This window comes from Tribolium castaneum, chromosome 5 (assembly GCF_031307605.1).
Source record: "Tribolium castaneum strain GA2 chromosome 5, icTriCast1.1, whole genome shotgun sequence".
Lineage (NCBI taxonomy): Eukaryota > Metazoa > Arthropoda > Insecta > Coleoptera > Tenebrionidae > Tribolium > Tribolium castaneum.
The window spans coordinates 9435825-9459606 of record NC_087398.1 but is presented as its reverse complement, the minus strand read 5'-3'; the positions used below and the strand labels follow the sequence as shown (position 1 = coordinate 9459606).

The 23782-nt window shown below is 33.8% G+C and overlaps 2 protein-coding genes and 1 long non-coding RNA gene across 5 annotated transcripts in view; 1 reads left to right on the top strand and 2 right to left on the bottom strand.

Moving 5' to 3' along the window:
• The window catches only part of LOC659317 (uncharacterized protein), a 109587-nt gene extending 102251 nt beyond the window's left edge, over positions 1 to 7336 (bottom strand). For both annotated transcript variants that reach the window (XM_015980024.2, XM_008195032.3), the window contains exon 1: positions 7052 to 7336. The gene's annotated coding sequence lies outside the window, so the exon portion shown is untranslated. The remainder of the gene's footprint in view (positions 1 to 7051) is intronic.
• Positions 7337 to 9830: 2494 nt separating this feature from the next.
• On the top strand, positions 9831 to 13799 carry ND-51 (NADH dehydrogenase (ubiquinone) 51 kDa subunit). The gene is given in 5 exon segments (NM_001170834.1): positions 9831 to 9903; positions 10042 to 10269; positions 10322 to 10845; positions 12831 to 13063; positions 13159 to 13799. Coding segments are annotated over 5 exon segments (1437 nt in total). The 5' UTR covers positions 9831 to 9854; the 3' UTR covers positions 13562 to 13799.
• Positions 13112 to 15565, bottom strand: LOC135266302 (uncharacterized). Of its 2 annotated transcripts, XR_010334227.1 has the most exons (3): positions 15027 to 15565; positions 14606 to 14682; positions 13112 to 13961 (listed from the first exon to the last, which is right to left on the bottom strand). It is a non-coding gene; the product is annotated as an uncharacterized LOC135266302 (long non-coding RNA). The 2 variants fall into 2 exon arrangements; XR_010334226.1 differs by having other exon boundaries at positions 13112 to 14682.
• Positions 15566 to 23782: the final 8217 nt, after the last annotated feature.

The following is a 23782-nucleotide window of genomic DNA, read 5'->3' as shown; positions in this document are numbered from 1 at the left end:
TTTAATTGCGATTTTAATGTAGAAAGTACGAGTGCACTAATATGCTATTATCTCAAACAAAAATTAGCTAAATCTACACCTTCAGTGGCCTCTGCAATTAAAATACAACTCGAGCGAAATTTTCCATTATCGCGAATTTTTAATAACACTTCTAGAGTACTAAAAATGCCCAAGTGTTTATCTTTTCTCTTGAATCCACAAGAACGGAAGTCCCTAACTGAAACAGTTTTCACGAAATTTAATAATACAGAAAGTTGAGTGGTTTACGAAGCCTCTATACGTTTTGATCAATCACCCGATCTGACTTGTTTACATGCATACCATAACTTAAAACTTTTAACTCAGTTTCTATCGTACGCTATTCATGAGAACTGACGTTTGATTTTCAATATAAAGCTTAATATCCAAACCGGCCAATAAAATTGGTTTCGACGGAATTAGAAGAAAAAAACGAGAATTGACGGAAAATTATTTTTCCTTGAAGACAACCGCTATTTGTCACTTATCAGTTCTGTTTTTAATCTTTTATTCTCATGAATCTCACATTCAATCCAATCGCCTTTAACCTGGCGTGACAACGTTGTACATACCCCACAAATCTTTTTAATGGAAGTCAATGGACTGCACTTGTCCTAATGGCGTTTAAAACAATGGTAATGTCCAAATGACCGGAAGAAATACCGCTAGAAAATCAACAGTAGGTGCTATTGCACGTGCCACAAAAATACAGTATAAAACAATCGCTATTGCATAATCAGTGACGAGCTTTAATAACAAGAAAGTGCTAACAGACAAGGCCAAGTCTTTCGTCTCTCATTTGCAAAATGTTTTTACCACTACATCTTACTTTCCTCACCAAGTCATTACTCTCGTTAACACTCCGTGTCAAGAGATATTTACTTAATCTTTAATAAATCGAAAGTGATATCCTACTTGTGTTTTCTAGAATTTCACTACGAGGGTATGACACCAAAGAAACTCGTTAACCAAAAAGCAAAAGTAATTAGAAACTATTTTGTTGTATAAGCTTTTTATTGCATGTGTTTTTTTTGTTATTACAGCTTTCGTCTTTGAACGCATGTCCCCCTGTATTTTCAATAAGAACGTAACTGTGAAAAGCAATCCACTTTTACAAAAACGATATTCGCTCGTTGTCACCACAGCCGGCGAACTGTGTCGGAATAAATTGTCTCAAAAGACAAATAAGAAGGAAATCTTCAAATAAGCACTCTAATTTCATTACCTCGCGCCATGCAAAAAATCTGGAAGAAATCGCAAACGTTATCCATTTATCCGTCCAAAAAGATGTCGCTTAAACGAGGCTATAACACAATATTAATGACAGTAAAGTACACAGTCTCGTCACAGAAAATCCCATTGTCGCTGCTCCGCGACCTCCTTGACAACTGTTGGATAAGTGCCCTTATCGTGTTAGGTTTTTACAAGACTGCTTTGTTAATTACTAGTAAAAGATCTCCCCCGCATGAGGGCGAGAAACTCGATGAATTCTTCACAACGTCATTGTCTCGACCGTTATTTGACCAAGTGAAAGGTTGCAAGGTGTCGCATATTTGCACCAAATATCACCGCAAGTTGTTTATTATGCCTTTTCATTAGTTGTATGTCGCGACTGCTGAGTTGATTTATGTTAGACAACACTGGTGGCTGTGTGTGCGTAATTACATATATTTTTAATTAATAGCAGACATGAACTTCCTGCCTACTGCAAAACTGTATAATTTAGAGTTCAATCTGCGACAAGAAAATAAAAGGTTTGGAGATCCGTCGTCATGTGCATCAAACTGCAATAACGTAATTAACTTGGACAATGCCCTAATTGACTCAGTGGGTGTCGATCTATGAAATTCCTTAAAAGAGGTGCTGTTTTCCCCCTTTTCGGTTTTATCCACTTTCAAAAATTGATCCAAACAACTTATTTTATTTACTTTATGCTCGGTCACTAAAAAATTTACCTTGACGTGTCCGTCCACTACTATATCTTCGTATCCTTCCATCTAGATAAGATGTATAAATGTATAATAAAAGAATACACAAGTCCGTCAACTGTCAATATAGATTTGGTAGAAAAAATAAATTACATCAATTAATGTCGTGTTGTGAATGTAAAATGCCAAGAGCAATGAAGAGCTAAAGGTCCCGAAAGAAATTAAATTTTTATAGGCAATTTGAAAATGATTAGACATTTACTTCCGCTTCGTTTGTTCGACCTGATACCGGCGTCGACAAAGAAAGGTGAAATATCGCCAGGTCGGCACGAAAGGTCAGTTTATTCACATCAAGCACAAAAGGGCATATTTCCTTCGGCAAATATTGGCCAAAGTTTTGTAAATAAAAATTCGAGACAACGGATGTCGATGATCGGTCATTTTTGTCAGACAGCACACACCGGCACTGAAGAAACATTAGATCGAAAAGAAGTAATGAAACGTGGATGGAATGTGGTTAATTGATACCGGTGATATTAATCCGTTTATGTCTTTGTTTGTATGTGGGAAATCTCAGCAGAGGAAGAGGCAACTCGAGATGTTCACCGGCTTCAGGATGAACTAAATAAATTACCTGTGCACATATGGAAAGTTGTTACACACTGCGTTAAAAATAACGCTTCAAATTCCTGTTGCAAAATTTTTACTGAAACTTTACACCTGCCAAATGTATTGATTTCCGATTTGGCTCATTTGGTAACGACGAACATAATTTGTATCAAATTACGAAATAATTTTCAAACGCAACCCATTGAAATCTATGTTTTTTTTGGAATAATTCGATAAAAAAATAAAAATATAGCAATTTCTTACATGTGAAAATAACTCATAAAACAAAGTGATCTTTGGGATTATCCTGAACAATAAATATTGCAAAGAAAAAGTTGTTTTATGAAACAACCAACTTTCTGAATTATTCATGACGCAACCTTGTTTCAAATTAAAAATTAGGATGTTTGGTGGTAACATCTTTGACATTTTTCCCCGCAAATTTATTTATGAGTTTAAGAAACAACTTTAAACGAAGTTGGATAAAGTTCAAGAGTTTTATTCTTATTGATTACACGACTTATTTTTGAAGAAACCAGCCAATGTTCGAATTTTTACAGCAATCAAACATGAAATAACAAAATCTCCTAACACATCCAATATTTTGACACTGACTGACAAGCAACCGGAACGCATTCTCTCAAACACTTTCCACGTTATTAAAAATAGCCACTGCTCCAAATTGCTTGGCATTTTGAGCTGAAATCATCTCTTAAAGCAGTTACGCCAGTTAACTCGCAATGATCCGTAGAAAAAAATTAAAAGCTAAAAAACTACCTCCATGGAACCATAACGTCCAAAGAAACGGTATAATTAAATCCCGTTTTATCAAAGCAACAAAACACTGTAAAGGTATGCCAATTTACCAGCCTGCGGGTAGTTTTATATAGTGGCTGATTTTTTCCAAAGAAACACAGCGTCTGGGTCTCACAACAACACCCACGCTTCTTCGTGACTCGCCCACAAAAACAAAGAGTACAAAGAAAGGAAAAATGAGCACGACGCAACTTGATGGTACAGACAATTATTTCATTACAAGCGGCTTTGCATTTCTTAATTAAATCCTTTACGAGCGAAATTGAAACGAGCAAATGCTCGCCGACCTTGGAAAAGTTTGCAGGAATTTTAGGAGAATTTTTATAGGTAAAAAATAAACAAACAGAACGCTAATATTTGACGACATGGCATGCAATATCGGTCCTTAAATATTTGCTCGATGTGAACACGGCAGATTTTCTGTTAACATGGCTCGTTTTAAATTTTAAGTCTTCTCTCTCGCACTCGACATGATTGACGATTTATTAAAGCTTTTTAATCTCGTCGCCCAAAACTGAGCTCCAACTTCGCTTCCAAAGACTCTCAAAATGGCAACTTCCAAGCACTCCGTGAACTCCAAGGCAAAGCTGTTTTGTTAAAAGTTTTCAAAGACATTTCGCACCGCAAATCTCAAATTTATTAGATTTGTTTTAATTTTAATTAAAACGTTTCCAGTCGAAGTATTTAAAGAAGAGGGCATCAAAGAAACTATTGAATGTAAAAGCGGAGGATAAGGAGGAATGTGGAGAAAAACAAATAAAACAGCAGTGAGCAATTTTGGGTAAACGCACACAAGACGGGTCAAGAAACCGTTTTTCTCGGCCCTAAAACCAAACAAACATGCAAATATATCGGCGACGACGTCAAATAAATTTCCTTTAAGACCGTAAACGAGCGTGGCCCTTAACTTTTAAACAAACTGAAAGGATGTCCGAAAGAGAATACGACAATTCTGGGCAAATATGAATAACGATATCCATTTCCGGACGATGTAAACATCTCGGTTACTATTTAAATATGAAAGGAAATTTGCATTTTAATTGTATCGGTCTTAAGTGTACTTAGTATTTTGTTGTCGATTCAACAGGTTTCATTCTTTGGAGTATCGATTTAATCCGAAACATGATTCCACCAAAAACTGGGCTAGATGATGTAAGACGAGAACCCTTTCTTTGTGGAAGCTGTTTGTAATAGGTCCTTCGTTACCGTTGACACAAATGAGTGATCATAATCATTAGTTATTATTGATCGTGGAGGTGGACACAAAGTAGCAAGAAAGAGGCAGACACTAAAATCAGTTCACAACTAAAAAAGGGATAAACTTTCAAGCATAATAAATTTTTATCTCTGCTTTCTTCTCTATTTCATATTCCACAACAAGTACCTTGTATATCTACATGCGTAAAACTCCTAAGAGAGTGTCAAGTTAAATAAAACATTAAACTCTTGTATTTTTTGCATTTTTGCAAAGAAACCGAGGAAAAATTGTGTCGCTCCAATTCTGTTTTGATCAGTTAACTCTGTTTTTGTGATTAGGATAGAAAACGAATATTACGAGTACATTCTGTCAAGAAGGTGAAAAATATGAACATGATTTTCCGTTACTTGCTTTGGTCACTTATTTAAACGGCAATTGGCGCAAATTGCCTCGTTTCCTAGTCATTACACTGTCGACAAGGCAGATTATTTAAACAAAAATCTAAAAGGCGTTACTCTGCCCATCCCAGTTATACGAGGAAGAGAATGATTTTCCACCTAAAAGGAGATGAAGTAGGCGTATTATGTTCCATAAAGCATCATCGACGAAATCAGTTTTTTATCGTTAATCATAACGTTATAAATAGATGCGGAATTACCACAAATAAAATTGAACATTAAAGTATTATTTATAGAGTGCCAAACAATTTGTGCTTACTAACGCTGCTTACAAAAAAATTAAAAAATTCTTGCAAGCAGGTGCCAAACGTAATTAAGGTAAATTTTCCAACTTGAATCACAGACACTCTAATTAAGTGACGTGGCAAATACAATCTAACCAGCAAACAAGCTGAAAACGCTCCATCTGTTTCCAAATCACTCACCAACATGTAACCAAAGTCATGATTCAAAAATCATCGTCTAAAACCAACTTCGCTTTAAAAATAATAGTTATTTCGGTCCCTGCTGTAATCAAATGATCATTTCAATATGTTACCCAACGCATTAATGACCACTTCCTCCTCCACATAGGTGTGTGTTATTTTAAACAGATGCTTTTACGTTTCTAAACCTGATGAATTTGACATTAATGTAAACACATTATGTATCCCAAGATTTGTATCAGAACACCGAATTTCTGGCTTAAATTAATACACACCATTTACCATTTCGGCTCAACTCGATTCTTAATTACAAAAATTTAAATACGTTTCCAAAACTTAACCCATTATAATATTTTTTGGGGAAACATTAACGATTTGTGTCATTCATTAATTAAGTCGTAAAGTTTATAATATGCAGATCACATTTTTATTTGGCATCGCTTAGGAGACTGGAAATAAGAAAAAACGCTTACAGATTTGTATCAGAAGATTCAATCAAGGTCGTCAGCAATAACTATTATGAAATGATGAGACGTGCTGTAATACAAATTGGTACTAATGTAATACTACGACTAGGCGACAGGGACGATGACCTCAAACTAACGGAAGACATTAAAGAGACCATATGGATAAAAATAAAGGGTGAAATCAACCACTGGAGAACAAATAGTGGTGCAGTTTTCACAAAAACATTTTTTTACATCAGACAGTTAAAAAATGGCACCCAACTTTAACAAAGCTGTACCAATCTTCTTATAATAAAGAAAATAAACAGAGAATGGTACAAAAAGGTTATCTGGATTTGAAACCATTTGTATCAATGTAGTAATAATACGACGCTAATAAAATCAAGTGAAAGGAGTTAAAATGAGTATTTTTTTATCAATAAATAATAATTTTGGGCTTGTTTCATGTACCACTCAGAACCATTCAGAAGTACACTGAATCTGCACAGAGTAGGTCTAACTGGTTCAAAACTATTCAGAATTCTGGATGGAACAAACCTACAAATGTAATAAGAATCAGAAACCGAAAAAACACGAAAAACAGCCACCTGCCTAAATCCAATAAGTATGTGGATAGAATTGAATACAATAATTTTGGTCCCAAGTTACCGGTAATTAAGTCAAATTTTGCATTCATTATTACAAAAGATGCACACCATTCAAGTACTACGTGAAGATGCTGACGAAATCAACCTGTATTATCTACTTATCTAACCAGTAATAATACATGAGATCATCACCAACTGGTGTGTTTATTTATTCAATGTTTTGCTATGATTGTTAAAACAAATTCTTCGAGAAAAAATGTTGCACAAACTGTGTAATCCGAGATTTAGACTGGATTTAAATCAAGTTACATTTCAGGTCCATGTGGTTCTTGAGATCTAGCATCAGTTTTCGCGCTGAAACTAAATAATTAAATTGCGATTACGTCCGTGAAAGTAATTAATTAAACTTCACGCTGCGCCGGCAAACAAACAAAATTTCCATCCCCGAACATCTGTTCATTTCACTTTCGTTCCAGCAGGAGAGCGCAATTGTGAAAATGGAAAATATTGCTAAACATCGAAATAAAATTGATTAGCATACGTACCTAAGGAGGAAAAGTCCATATGGTGTGACGTAAAATCCAAAATTAAAATACAGAAAATAAAAGCACACACGAAAACACAAAAAATAAGGGTTATCAAAACAAGCACAAAATAATAATAAACACTAGGAACAAACCACAAGAAATATCGTCGAGATTGTTACAGACGAGAGACCACTGTTACGTAAGATGTCAATAAAAACATAAACACATGTTCGAAAGCGTCTACAACACGTTCGGGCACCACCTCACCACTCCGCGGTTTACAACGCACTGGTGAGGTGCGCGTCCGAAGAAAATCTCTATCGAAGACCTTGGCGCCTACGGCGCATATGTGGACGCTTGCGCCCAGATATCAAAAATTGCTAAAATACTGATTAGACGATCGTTTCATCAATTGATTAAACACACTGTATATTAAGGCTTAAAAAAATAAACAAAAATGACTCCAATTATCTCACCTCCAGAAATTATCGCGTTTAATTTCATTACAGAAATATGATTAAGTTCATATTCTTCTTAATTTCAAGTTATCTCATATTTTTGTTTTCATTTTTTATCAGCAGTGTCGGTTTACAATTTTGTTATCAATTTAAGGTATAATTTAAATAAATTAGCAGGCGGCCTCTGTTGACGAGTACTTACACCATTCGCAAAGGTGGAAACTGTACAAGTTCCATTTTTATTGATCCATTTTTCGAATTTGAGATGTTTTTTGAACCTACGGCTTTATCTGCGGGCGTTAAAACCATTAATACAAAATAAAAATTCTCGAATAAATCTTCCAAATTAATCTGCACTTGTAAAACCGTTTTTTTTTTAAAGAACATGTCTAGTTTTAACGTTGACGCCACTAGCAAATAATAAAGTAATTTATTATTTAGCAAAAAATTCGGTTTTACATCTTTTTTTTATTGGTAAACTGTTTTGCTTATTTAAAAAACGCTGCAGCGTGTATAAATCCAACTTTCAAAAATGCGCGTTTTTGGCCCAACACAATATTAATGATCTAAGAAACGTGAAGCATTTTTTAATATTTTTTTATTTAAATGAGGATTAATTTCATAGTAACGAAAGGTATACTGACCTCACATTACATTATTTCCGATTTTTGTAATGTTAATATCAGTATTTATGATTTCAAAGTGTACCAATAAACAAAAATAAAGTGGATAATTGGTCTTTAAAACACTTGCTCTATTTCGAGCACTGACTACGCCGTCGTGCTCGAAAAATCGCGCGTGTTTTAAAGACCTCAATATCCACTTATATTTTGATATACCATAGTTTTAAAAATTAATAAAAAATAGAAACAGTGTTTTCTTAATAACATTATTACTATTGATCAAGGTTTAGCAGACACAGGTATTAATTAAAATGTTCGATTTTAATACTGCATCCAATAATTTATAAATAAACAAAGATTTATTTTATTTTATTTAAATAACCAAAAAAACTCTAAAGTTTATAAAATTTGGAAATAAACTGTAAACACCTTGTAGTAATTTAGATCAATTAATCTTAATTAATAAGTCAAGTAAACCTTGTTCAGCACGCATCTAAAATAATGACATAGAAAAACACTGTTTCTATTTTCTATTAACTTTCAGAAATTTAAGCTGTAAAATCGACTCGTTTTAATAGTTCATTCCTAAACCGATTTAAAAAAAAATAGGGATATGACAGAAATTAAAAAATACTCATTAGAACACAAAAAATTATAGCATGTCATTACAATAATATATTATAATTATGACATCATGCATTATACTTTTTTTGGGACACTTTGTATAGGTGTCCTGAGAAACCAGACATATTCAATAATAACGCGTACAAAGGACATACAAAATTTATAAAATTATATATTTTTAGTACACCCGCTATTATTAAAGCTGAAAGTGATAATTAATTTTAAAGTAAAAAATCGAACGTTATATAAACCCCTAGCATTGCTCGATTTCTATAAATCTCAGGCCGAAAGGCCTCTCATTTGAAAGCCTTTGAATATAAACATCGTAATTATGCCCTTTGGTACATAAATGACTCTTGGTGGCAATTGAGATAAGCTGTTTGCCAATTCTTTCACTAAAATTTTGACTTAGGGATGAAACACTAAAGATTTATTCAATGAATGCTTTCAAATTATTAAACTAACCATTGAAACCATTTCCATTAATTAAGTATTATTGAATGAAGCCAAAAATTGAAAGTGATTGGTTTCTCACATTATTTTAATGGCCGACCTTAAATAGACCAATCATATCCAAAAATACAATTTTTCAATGAATCAAAAAGTCTAAAGTGATTGGTTTTCTCCCTAATTATAATGGCCGACCTCAAGCGGCCCAATCAAAATGCTTACACTTTTACAACAATCATTACGTGCCTTACGTTAATTCATTACAATCATTCATAACAGAATGAGCCCGTCTTTGTTTTTGTTGTGTCTCATAATTGCGATATGAGGGATCTGCTAGCTGAAAAACAAAAATTAGGACCAAGAAGAGGGAAATAAATAAGGAATATTGAATTAAAACTCGTTTTATTAACCAAAATGTTTGACTGACCAATAACCCATGCTGACAATTAAAGCGCCTAGGCGCTTGTTTTACCGTTGTGGTGTACGATACGGACCCTTCTTTAGATTTAGACCAAACTCCAAGATCACTTAAATACCGCACTAAGCGCCAAAGTTTTAAATTGTAATGAAAAATTACAGTTTTTGTTCTGCTTTACGCGTATTCCAGCAGCTGCGAATAAGGCTACAGTTAGCCTGCGCGTCACCGTTTGACGTGCCAACGTCAAAATGGCAGGCACATTAGCTAGATTTACAAATGTAGCAAGAAGTCATTATGGTAATATATAAACATTTACAAACTACTTTCTTATACATTTCAATTTACATATAGTTTTTGTATTTGTCCAATTTGGACCAAACCTTTACAACCGTAACATAACCTTATCTCCAATATAACCGTTATATAATATTGCAGGACTCGTTGCTACAACTTGCAGCAATGCCCAAGTGGCACTCTTTTCCACACCTCCTCCAGGCACTCCACCACCTCAAACAAAGACAACTTTTGGCCCACTTTCCGACGAGGACCGCATATTTACAAACTTGTATGGCAAACATGACTGGCGTTTGAAAGGGGCCCTGAAGAGAGGTGACTGGTACAAAACGAAGGAAATTTTACTTAAGGGCTCAGACTGGATCATAAGTGCGTTTATTCCAACTAAACAATCTTTAATAGTTTCACACTTTTATTACAGATGAGATCAAAACATCTGGTCTACGTGGTAGAGGAGGCGCCGGTTTCCCCTCAGGCATGAAGTGGTCGTTCATGAACAAACCGGGAGACGGCCGTCCCAAATACCTCGTCGTCAATGCTGACGAGGGAGAACCTGGCACTTGCAAAGACAGGGAAATTATGAGACATGATCCTCACAAATTGGTAGAGGGCTGTCTTATTGCCGGCAGGGCAATGGGGGCGAAAGCGGCTTATATTTACATTAGAGGCGAATTTTACAATGAAGCATCGAATATGCAAGTTGCTATAGCTGAAGCTTATCAAGCTGGCTTACTGGGCAAAAATGCATGTGGTTCTGGATACGATTTCGATGTTTTTATGCATAGAGGCGCAGGAGCGTATATTTGTGGCGAGGAAACTGCGCTGATTGAATCTATTGAAGGAAAGCAGGGTAAACCGAGGTTGAAGCCTCCTTTCCCGGCTGATGTGGGGGTTTTTGGGTGCCCCACTACTGTGACTAACGTTGAAACTGTCGCCGTGTCACCCGTAAGTAACATTGCCATTATTTTTTTTATATCCAACGCATTGAATAATAATTCAGTTATTTATTATTCAAGTAATTGACCATTTACCTTTTTACTCTTCATCTTTATAATATAAACAAGTATTTTTTTCTAAATGGTCGTAAAAGCAGGACTAATCAGTGGTCACAGATTAAAATTATTATGATGGCTGCAAATATGGTTAACTTGTTCGAATTCACAGACTTTCACGGCTTCGCTAGACTGACCACGCGGTTAGCAGAACATTTTTTCTCTGGGATAAAACTCTTTTAGGGACTTCAAAAATTTATGAATTTTAGTAGTTATTAGCAGATTATTACGTACTTTATGCAAAAAATAATCAAATATAAAATAATGAAGTCCATTATTACTATTATTATTATTATTATTATTATTTCTTTAAAACAGCCAGTAACTTATTGTAACTGGAAAAACTCATCTAAGGTACTAGGTTCTGCCTGTTATACACAGAATGAACCTAAAATTTCTAAAGAAATTTGGAGGATGCTCCGTTAACATTTCAGGGAGTTTATAAAATTGTCTTTTGAACAGTTTCTGACTAATGATAAGTCAATCCTAAAAAAAGTTAAATATTTTTGTTTATTAATTTTCGACATTTGAAACATTGTTTTTAGAAATATAATTTAATAATATCTGAAAAGCAAATAACAAAAATAAATTATTTTATTAAAATTATTCAATTAACTTTTAACAAACTTTTTCTTAATGTCAACGTGTTGAAAAAGTTTTACAACAAAAGGGAAGTTTAAACTTTCCTCTTTAATTTTAATTTTTGGCAAATCATCAGTTTCAAAGTTATACTAGAACACAACACTCGTACATCTGATCTGTGTTACAGACTCCAAGCCAAGAAACTCTGCTATTTCAGAAGAATAATTGAAAACAATAACACAGATCAATATGATTAATGTGTCTCTAAAATATTAGCATATTAAATTTCACTCTGTGTGAGCGTATTTACTTTTATTACTACGAATAAAAAAGAAAAATATGTTATCAATCATAACAATCATCAGTCCTCAAATAAAACAGTTTTGCTATGGTGTTTACTAAACCTATGACGTACACAAACACATCATTCAAGAGATTATTAATTGTTACTTTTGTTGCACAAAAACTTTCAGAATGTTCTGACAATCAATATAAAATACAAGTAAAAAGAAGAACTTTTTAAATAAGCGCCACAATTATTGTGTCGCTTATTTAGTTAGCCTGGAATAATAAAATTTTATTATTTTATTTTCTACAAGACCTGACGTGTTACAAAAAAAATTTATTGTTATTAAATTATCCACTATATAAAATAAAGTTAATTTGGATATATTTTATAAAAAATAAAGTTGTTGTCCAATGTAATCGATAATCTTTGCTTCAGTTTTTAAAATAATTAAAACTGGTTGCCTACCTTTTAACACCACAACCTAATTCGCGCTTAATCAAATAATCCGAATTTCGAATTAACTTTAAATAAACACTGGACCTGTGAGCACAATTCGGACTCGCAAAAAATTGTTGTGAAATAAAATAAAAAGTGTATCAGTATCTATGGAGGGAAATTTTTTTTAGTTAATTAAATCAAAATAAATTCTTTTAAACGAAAGGAAAGATTTTGAAAGGAATGATTTTTTTTTGTTCTCAAAATTAATAGAGTACCTACCTATTATTTATTTCGATGTTTTTATGCCTAACAATCATAAACTCATTGAAAAATATTTAGAAATCTATTTTAATTTGTACAGGAAAGATTTTAAGAAAATTGTATTTAAAATTTTACAACTGTTGTTTCTTATATGTGTTTGGTAATTTTATACTTTAAAAAGTATCACCAACATCCTCGTACTTTTTTCTATTGTCATCTAATAATTAAATTGTTGTATTACCGTTTTATTTACGTGTACTTTCAGTATTATTTACATTATTATTTTTTACGTCTGTTTAAACTTATAGACAATTTGTCGTCGTGGAGGAACATGGTTTGCCTCATTTGGCAGAACCCGAAATTCGGGAACTAAACTTTTCAATATCTCTGGTCACGTCAACCGACCTTGCACCGTTGAAGAAGAAATGAGTATTACATTCAAAGAATTAGTAGAACGCCACGCTGGTGGTATCATTGGGGGTTGGGACAACCTTTTGGCCATCATTCCTGGTGGTTCTTCCACACCGCTTATACCGAAAAGGTGATTTTCTCCGGATTTTTTTAGAGGAAAAATAATCAAACGAACGAGCCATAGACAATTTTTGAATTTATAACGTGACATGAAACATGTTTCAGTGTTTGCGAGGACGTTATCATGGATTTCGACGGCCTGGTCGCGGCCCAGACAAGCTTGGGAACCGCTGCCATCATTGTGATGAACAAGCAAACCGATATTGTCAAAGCTATCGCCAGATTGATCATGTTTTACAAGCACGAGTCCTGCGGCCAGTGCACTCCTTGCCGCGAAGGAATCAATTGGATGAACAAAATCATGTACAGATTTGTTGACGGCAATGCCAAACCCGAGGAAATCGACATGTTGTGGGAGCTGAGTAAGCAGATCGAAGGGCACACCATTTGCGCTCTCGGCGACGGTGCTGCGTGGCCAGTTCAGGGACTCATCAGGCATTTTAGACCAGAATTAGAAGAAAGAATGAGGAAGTTCCATGAGCAAAATAGGAGCGCTGCTCGGTGTTAATTTGTAGCATTTCATAGGTTTAATTAACTGGAAAAAAACTAAAAACAGCGAGGTATCTACGTTTACTTTTTAAGTATTTATGTTACAATGTCTAGAGGTTTTGAATTGTTTGGCCAACATGTCGACAACTATCAGCTGGGGCGCTTTAACAACTTTGGTTTTGTTGAATGTTGGCATTTTATTAATTTTTACTTTTGAATGTATATAATTATGTAATATTGAAGTGAATAAAATTATAGATCGAATCCTTGCACTTTAATTAAGGCGTGTTGAAGTGGGATGGTGTCATGACTACAAGGTTGGGTAATAGAGGGCGCAACATTTTCAGATGAAGTCAAGCCACTTGACTCAGCGCGGAAAATAAAAATCCTTGTTTATTGCAACACGATCAAATCATTTTCTGGAAGAAATGCGAATTGCATCAGTACTTGAGACCTGGCTATAATTACAATCAAAATGTTTTAATGTTACTCTGATATTTGTAGTTTATAGATCTGTGTATTTTCTGCTATAATTGAAAACATGCCATTGCAAATGTTAGTGTTACATAAATCTTTGAGATTGTGTAATATCCTTTCCAGTTATGATAAAAATGAAGTTTGCACACATGTTAAGATTATTTCTTATTAAACGTTCAATATCAAAAACTATTATGCTTTTAAACAACGCTGAAGGTAACGCATTATGTAATCGAATAATCGCTGTCTTGTTTTGTAACTGCATTTTCATTGCCTTGTTAACAGAGGGGTGCATAATAGGGACCCAAAAACTAGATAAAAAAGATAAATAGACCCTGAAAATGTAAGTGTCTTGATGTTTGCTTCATTAATTGCAATGCGACATCGTTATTCTTGATACACAAAAAATCGTCGATATCAACGAGTTTGGTATATTTTTTTGTGATTTCAAAAAGCAGGGAATTCATCTAGAGAATCTGATGAAACTTTACGCTGTTATTTTTGGAACTATTCCCTATTGAAGACAACTGTTTTTAATTGGTTTTCTGAATTTAAACGAAAGTGACAAACCTTTAACAGCACTCACCTTCAAAATCATCCAGTCTGTGAAGGATAAATTAATCATCCATGATTGTGATTTTCTCGGTTTTCTTGTCCTCAAAACTAATAAGAGAAGTATTTAGGAATACATTAACAATCTTAAACCCATTGAAATAATTTTGATAAATAAAAATATAAATAAAAGTCTAGAAATTAAGTTAGGGAACATATGAAGAATGTGAACACAACATTTATCTAACTTCAGTTTTGCTAGACTTTTTACAAAAATGTCTTGTGGCGACTTCCCAATTCAAATTCCCGAAGAAATTTTACATCTAACATAGTTTTTAAGACTACTCTGTGACTAATGATGCGATACATAGTGAAATGGTTCAAATATGTAGGTATTTCGCATCAAAAAGTTAATATATATTTGTTTCTAGCAAGTATAGTTTCTGAGTACCTACCAAATGCGAAAATTCAGTATGATTCTTGTTTTAGACAACTAACGAATAAACTACGTTTCGTTTTTAACAAACAAACAACGTTTTGTATTGCAAATTGTTAATTTTATGACGACAAATGGAATATTAACACTCCGTTTTGCGTTTTTACACGCTCTTTGCAAGGTACCAATGTGCATAAACAAAGTATTTAAATTAAGACCATTTATGTTATGGTACGAAAGAAATATACTTATTTAAGATGTATACTCGTATCAGGTTAATGGTTTAGAATTCGATTTAGAATAATTTTATAGCAGTTTTCCTTTTGTCATCTTTTTTCAGTCTTCTGTTAGGAGTGTTAAGTTTAATTCAATATGAAAGTGATCGAATCGGTTAGGAATGTATGCAAAAATTGATTCAGCAAATGACAATCTTATACAAATGCATTTTAGCAGGACAATAGCTTGATAAATAAGTAACAGAGACGTCAGGCTGTCAGGAAAGTTGGGAGTTTCTTATCGTAAAACCACCTATTTTGCAAATTTAAAACGAGTTGACTGTGTTCCGTGTCTGGAGATAAACTTTAGACACTCTTCATACCGTCTACAATTTAATATTTTATATTATATTAGCAACAATTTTTTTATTTTAATTTTTAACCATGATGCCGCCAAAGGCTTTATTCTTTTTTATACCTTTACACTTTAGTTTTCAGACTTTTGTATTATTTATAATTAATTATATTGGTATACATAGATCATATGTCTTAATACGACTCGTTAAAGTCTTAAGACAGTGCCTTCTCAATAAAAAAAATGCTCTTGAAGGCACATACTAAAATTACGATAAATTCAATAAATATTGGTATATCATTCTGATGCAATGTTGCAAAACGTTAGTTGTTGCTCGGTTATTGATGAAGAAAACTTCTCATTCTAATTAATAGTAGCAGTAATCTAACATAAATAATTGTTTGTAAAGTGCAATATATTTATCATAACGTTTTGTAATATACCTTTAGTTATATTTTAAGATTATTCACTAATAAAAGTTTTTTTTAAATCATATACCCACTATAATGACAGGTATAGACGAGTTTCTTTATTATTAGTAGTGTGTAATCTACGTAATAGGTAAACTAATAATAATTATTATGCTTACCGTATAAGCTTTATATTTTATTACTTTCATTAAGCGCTATTTCAGTGAAATGCTTGTGGTCGGTAGCCGGTACTGAAAGGTAAATTTAATTCTATAAGTGGGTACTACGCATACTGCTAGATATAGTATCTGTCGATGTTTATGTTCTTATAATAATTAGATACAACTATTGCAATATCAGATATAATACAAAAGAACGACAAGAGCTACTTTCAGGCTTTAGGAGTAATTCAAATGCTTTATGTTAGTAGAAAAAATGTTGCCATTCACTTGCCAAAACGAAAAACTAGCATTTAAAGTAACAAAATAGGACAAATAATTAGGCAAAGTCGATGTGAAATTGCCCTGTCAGAATGATGGATTTGTAAGCTAAAATACCAAACTGCTTCGATCACATTGCAATATTTAGGTGCGTGACAAAAAGATAAAATAATTTAAGTAAAGTGAACAAAAAGTCCAGGGTTAAATTTTTAATTATAACCCACGACAAGAACAAACTACTGAAAGGATTTCGTAACGAGAAAACAAGAGCAGGCGCAAGCCTCCTGCTCCTAGAGAGGCTATTGATTCCTGATGGTGATGCCGGAACAAAGATGACGTAAAGCATGATGTTCATATGACTAACACACAGAGATCATTACACCCTCTGAGAAGTTTAACGTCTCACATTCTTTCAAGACGAATAAGTGACAAAAAAAGTACGTTAGGACCGCGAAAATCATTCCCAAATTTAGGTACACATCAGTGGGCTGCAAATGCTAAATGACGTAATCTCCAGCTCTTGCGAAAACCATATTAAACAGGACCTTGACGTGTCCCCGGCCAGATTCGATGTGACCCCGACCATTAATACGACATTAAAACGGTCGGACACCCACCACCCCAAACGCAGGTTGATTCGGCCTTCGAAGTGGCCTCATGCTGTCAACTTCCTGACGATCTAATTGGATGCGGGAAGATGAGGATTTGGTTTCACAATGGACAAATCGCCGCTTCTAACACCGAGATAAATACTAGTTTTATTGTTGCTCAATGCGATAACCTTTCAGACCGTAATAGTCCAGTCGAGTCTATTAATTACTTGGTGCCATTGCTCGAGAACACATCAATGAGTTCGATCGCTTGCGGCTCTTATTAAACAATAAAACCTAATTGGGAGGAAAAATGGCGTAATGGGCGCCGCTTGCGGGTGCCACAGGGTGGATGTTGCCATTTGTGATTGACACGATTTCATCTCGTTGCCCAACATTTACAAAAATTCACAAACGATCCGAATTACAAGCTTGGCCTAGTGATTAATCTGGCGTTATTGATCTTGACACATAATAGCGATGATAGAGTCCTCGATAGACAATGTCTCGTCGACCTTCTTGTCATCACTCGAACCAAAATCAACATATTTTATTCAGTAGCGGCTTTATTTGCATCTAGGTCCTTTGTTTTTGCACACATGGGCCATGTTTTTCGTAGCAAGTTTGCAATAAACTCAATTATCTTTATTGTAGAAGTTACAAGCTTATATTGTGTGTATTGAAGATCAAATTTATCAACAACCACTTAGTCTCGAGTGTCCAAAACCGGGACCAAAGAAGTTCCAGTAGTTTGGACGAAATAAAAAACGAAATCTCCGGTTAATTCCAAGCTTGAGACACAAGTGGCTGCATGTTGCACAACGTGGTCTTGCGTCAGGGCTATGTAGATTGATATTACATCGATTGCATTAAGCAATGGTACCTGCCAAGGTCAGATCATAGCTCTTGTTTAGTGCAGATAAAGTTCGATCGATCTCCTCCCAGGTTGCTTTGGCCCCCGAACAATACCGAGCTGCACCTGCTTGAACTATTGCTCAAGTTCTTAATGATCACTGAAATAGGGGCTGCATAGTGCGAATTGCACCAAGACCATTGACAAGTAAGTGGTTCGAACTTTGCTTGTGCAAGGCATTATGTAAACCTTGGTATCTGTTATTGTACACATATACACCGTAATTACAGATTTATTTACTCCATGGTATTTATTGGCCTGTATTTTCTTAATTAAATATTTGCCCAACACCTATGCAGGCGGCACGATTCCACCTTGCAATGTCCAACGAGCTGAAGGGAAATTTATTTAATTAAAGTGATACTAAATGCGCCTGCAAATAATATGCACGTTTGTGTACTTACGTGTTTTTTAAACACGATTTTGTAATTTTAATTATGAGCACTGTGAGTAACTTTTTATTTTTTCTACTAAATTAAAATGCCGAAGGTTTAGGTAATATAACTGGATAAAGAAAACGCCTGTTACGCCAATTAAACGCCAACACCATTAAATCTGAATAAATAGGGTTTTAAGCTTATCTAAATAATTAACTTTATGGGCAAGCATAGGTGGGTTACGTATGTGGATGTGCCCACTATGGGGGATATTTTAATTTTTAGCATCGAATAATTTGGCCATAAATTAGAGTATTTACAACTTGACAAATTTGACTGCTGGAAAGATAAAAAGCTCGGAGGAAAAAAGAATAAAAAGGGATTAACTTCTTTAACGTAAATAAACATCAACTGCAGTTAAGTCGGAGCAAAGTCTTATTTTATGAAAGAAGACACTCAAACAGTCTGCCCACTTTTTTATTCTAAATATAATACCAATTGTTACTGTCACAGACTAATTGAAATGTATGGTATTTCTAATTCAACAGATAGTAAGTTTATTTGCTTGTTTTAAGTTACTCTAGTAAATTTAAATTTGTAATTTGAACTATAGAAGAAAAAAAAATCCGTAGAAAAAACAATTTCTTACAGTTAATATAATATACAGAGTGTTCCGTCTAAACCCCTCATTAGAAGTAATGAAATTAAATGGAAAGCTATTTTTTTAATACGTTTTTGAATTTAGACTAGAGTTATTTTAATCCCGATATTCACTGCAAAAATACATATCTACATGATGTGGCAAATTTTCAAAAACAATTAAAATAAAAATTACAACCGTAAAAACAATCAAGAATAGCCACGAGCTTTTCTTATAATAATTGATGGTATTAATTACATAAAAAATTAATACGCAACGGTAGTTATTATTAATTTTTAATGATGTAATTTATGTCTGTCTTAAACGCGTCATAAAATAAATCCAAAGTAATTATGTAGTGTGTACTAAAGAGCCATATGCGTTTTTCTACAGCTGAAAGCACAAGACCATTCGTAGGTCTTGTTACGGGCTGCAGTATTAAAAATTCAAATGAAATTTACGTTTCTGCTACTTTATGTTTCTCAGTGGTTGTTACCCTTCACTTGAATCTAACCTTGAAACACCCTAATGAGCAATGAACACAACTTCAATACGTACATTCTTGGACGTATAAAAATTTTCCCTTGGTGTTTCCCCTCCATGTTTTGTCTATTGTTATGACTTACCAATGCCTCGAACTCTCAACCCTTCGTCTCATGAAATTGCATGTCGCTTTAAATTTTGTCACCACTAAATTGCTGGTGCAATAAATAAGGCTCCACAAAACCGACTGCTAATTTATTACGGATATGTTTGATTTATGGTGGACTACCCGCTGCGATTTTCAATTGGTGTGTGGAAGAGCTGCTGCAAAATATTGGCGACACGAATGTTTCCCAATATACTCCGGTTATTTTTGTTTGACAACTGTGTTTACCCTAAATTTTCAATCGAATAAACAAATTTTTCCCTTAAAACAGAAGAAATTAGTGATTAATCGCAATTACATAAAGAAGGAACAGTTCGAGTAACATTTTCTTTAATATCCCAAAGGATCAATTTAAATATTTGTGGCGGAGAACTTAAAAAATTGATGCTTGTGCCAATGAAGCTAAATATTTAGTTAATTTTAGAAAAAACAAAAAATGTTTCTTAAATTTATGTATATTTCCTGTATCCCGCCTCTGCAGCACATTCACAAGGTACGCAACATTTCAAATGTTTTGTATACCTACATAAGTACCAAACAACCATGCCGTGTCCTATGTAAATAATTCTTGACCTTTCATAATCTAAACACACATACCTTAGTTGAACGTCTAATGGACGACAAACACACAAAATAGTTAGTAACTCTGCGAGTGTTATCACAACTATTTCAACGGTGGTTTTAAGCGGAAATACAGATAACGCGTATTTATGCTTATTTGAGTTCTTTGAACGAGTATACCTATAGCTTATATTTGGTAGGATTTCCCAAGCTTACTATTAAATCATTATCACATCAGTGATTCTAACGAAAAACAGAAGGTTCTTCCGCATTACACATTTTCTTGCAATCGAAATTCCACAAAAATGAGCACGTTTTGTCAGTCACTTGTTGGCTATGACAGTAATGAGCAAATAATAGTTAAGTCTGAATGCGCTTCGTTCAGGTGTAGCTTTCAAAACCGGAGACAAAGTGCAATTAAGACGAAGCTTCATAATTATTCAGTGATTACTTGACCATGACAATAACATCTAGCCGTATTGTACTAATTCAAAAGTAAAGCACCAAACAGGATGTAGTTAACTAATTCGTTTCTTAATTACACATAAAAAAATTTTACCCACGTAAAGGCAATGCACTTGCCGTGTAACTTACTGCTGCAAATTATCATCTTCATCCATGAAGTTCTCTTATAACTCTTGAATTCATTCATTAAATTATGAAAATCGCTTGGAAGCGGCTGGACGCGAAACCGGATTTACTCACCTAGTTATGTGCAAGAAGTTCTTGTATCTTCTTATACATTTTATCCGACATAGAAAAATGCAGTCTGGACTTACCGACAACTTCATTGCACAAGCTTTGCATTTTGTCTCTGTAGGAATCTTTACTGCGCGTACATGCAATAAATAATAAGTTACCACATGTGATGATATCGGTGGTAATAAATGATAAAGGCAATAGACGTGTTAAATGAGATACATTTAAATAAAATAAAATTTTACAAATTCTTTTCACCAGACGAGTTATGTCCACAACTTTTACTCTTGTTCCAAAGGGGTGCTTCTATGATTCTATTTACTGACATACCATTGTTTAACTATGTCTTAATGCTACGAGTCAACATTTACTCGCTTATTAAAGTAGCTGTATAACAGTTTCCGAGAACGTCTAAAAAGTTTAGTTTGTAATTTCAATTTCAACTTTTAGCAGGATTTTTGTTTATGGGCACTCGAAATTCCACGTTTGCGATATCGTAACTGAAAAAACTTAATTAAAATTTAAATCAAGTAGATTTTTAAGTATTAAACCGGTTCGCAATGTTACGTTTTATTCAACTATGCGGAGTAGTAAACATGTGACTACGACACAATAATTAAAAGGGGAAATATTTTGAACAGCTTATTCAGTTTTAATTACTTCCATTTAAATTGTGGGGAATTTTGGGTTATTTGGAAAGTTGATGATGTCTAGTCACTTGGGTACATTACAACTTTTGATTTCTTTTATTGTACTATTTAACGTCATCATTTCAGACAGTTTTTTGCTTGATTAAATTATGAAAATACCAACATAACATAAACAGGAAGAGACTGTCTTTGTCTGTTTCACTACATAAAAAAGTCCGAAATTACAATTTAAATGTCCTGATTAGTATATCTAGGAGCTGTTAGTAGGTACATTAACCTTTAATCATGTAATCGATCACACAAAAGAATTCCATAAGCCATATTCTTGTGAATTGCCAAGTGAAGCCAACCTGTCAGTGCGTCATATAATCAGTTTTTCATGCAAAAACCTTTGACGTGATTATTCCATGACGCAAGCAAAAGCTACACACGAAAATTTGTAAAAACTAATATAATGTTTTGCGTCTATTTCTCAAAAAAGCCATGGACTAATAAAAATTAAATAATTTAATGGTATATTAATGTGAGATAGTATTTGATTTCACTGTATGTTTTGTGTGAATTGTATTTAGAAATGTTCGTTACAAATAAATGATGAAATAAGTAAATTATTGTACTTTCAACAAAAATGTGTTAATGTATTATTATAATTGGAATTACTATCTCTCTGAAAACATAAACTGGGTTTTATAACATAAATATGAATGAGAATTAACATAATTATGTTTTATTAGAATGGTATTGAATGGTATTTAGATTTTTACAGTCTAATTTCTCGAACCAGAATGAGAGGCAGTAATGTTTGGAAAAGGCGCCTTCTGAGTTCATTTAAATTTACACAACATTTACTGACTTGAAGACTTTCTTCAAGTTTTCGTAAAATACGTACTCTCACAAAGAACATCCTTCAAAAATTGTGCCAGCAGCTGTAGGATTAAAAATGTATACCTACGTATTTACTTCTTACAAATGGCACTTCTTTGCCTGCAAGTGTTTTGCAGAAAAGCGAAGTAAATTATATTTAAGTAATTGTTAAGTTCATGAATAGCATGAAGATACCAAACACGCAACAGACAATAATGACCCCATCAGATATGGGTTACCACAACTAAAACTACTTATTAACCAGTGGCGTGCTGCGAAATTTGAGTTAAAGGAACCACTTTAAAAGAATCGTCCTACACACGTAATCTCTTTAGTATTTTAAGTGTGGAGAGATTTTGCCAATTTCAAATCAACCGCATTCAGTGTCGCCAAACTAACCAATGAAATGTCGTTGAATTGACGTCATGCGTTAGTGCGAAGCTTGGTTCAAACAACGCCCTTAGTTTTTACGCGTTGTAAAGACCGTGCTTTTCGTGTGTTTAGTGCCAAAAAGACTGAAATCGACATTTTGTGTGGCGGTCGCGAGTTCACAGCCACCAGTTGACCCTTCTAAAGTGCTGGAAGTTTTGAAAACGACAAGACGCTAAGGTTAGTTTTCAGGTTCAAATAAGATTTTTTCAAATGAATACAAAATAATACAGTAAATGCCGACCCTAAACATGTAGAGGCTTTCACTTATCTATATTTTATGTAAATTGGGACACATGATGATAAAAACGATGTTAGCAAAAAGCTCTGGGCCGTATCACGGTTTTGGAAGCCTCTAACTAATATTATTATTATTATAAAGCGCCTTCACCCAAACAATAGACGTTTTTCTTTTCTCTGATTTTATAAGGTCTTATGTTTTTTAATAAAAAATTGTCTATGGATGAGTAGATGAACTGGTTATCATTATCAGTCACATAAAAGCGTAGTTTTTTTTCGGGTAATTATCATTGTTAATCTTTATACCAAACGGCGGGTTTTGATTTAAAAATATTAACAATTTGCTGTAAATACGTTCGTTCAATAATAAATGTTTTATGTAGGAAAGGAAGCCGCACGCCTCTTTTATTAATAACTTCTTATTAGAGGCAAGAAAATGAGCATTACACCGAACAAAAAACGGCATCTCTAACTAAAATATCATTTCGCGCTTCGTCAATGTAATGAAAGTTTATTTTCGTATGATAATAATTAATAATTATAGGTAGAAGTATGCGGAGGCAACTTGCGACTGTAATGAGAATTGAATTGTGTTTGCGACTTTCAGACGTTTTGTAAAGGTGCACGTGGACATGACGATTTTCAGTTATCAAACTTTAAAGAATACATCTGCTTCGGCTCAAACGGTTCACATTTTTTTGTGCTATAAATAGAAACGCCAATAATTTCCCAATAATTTATTT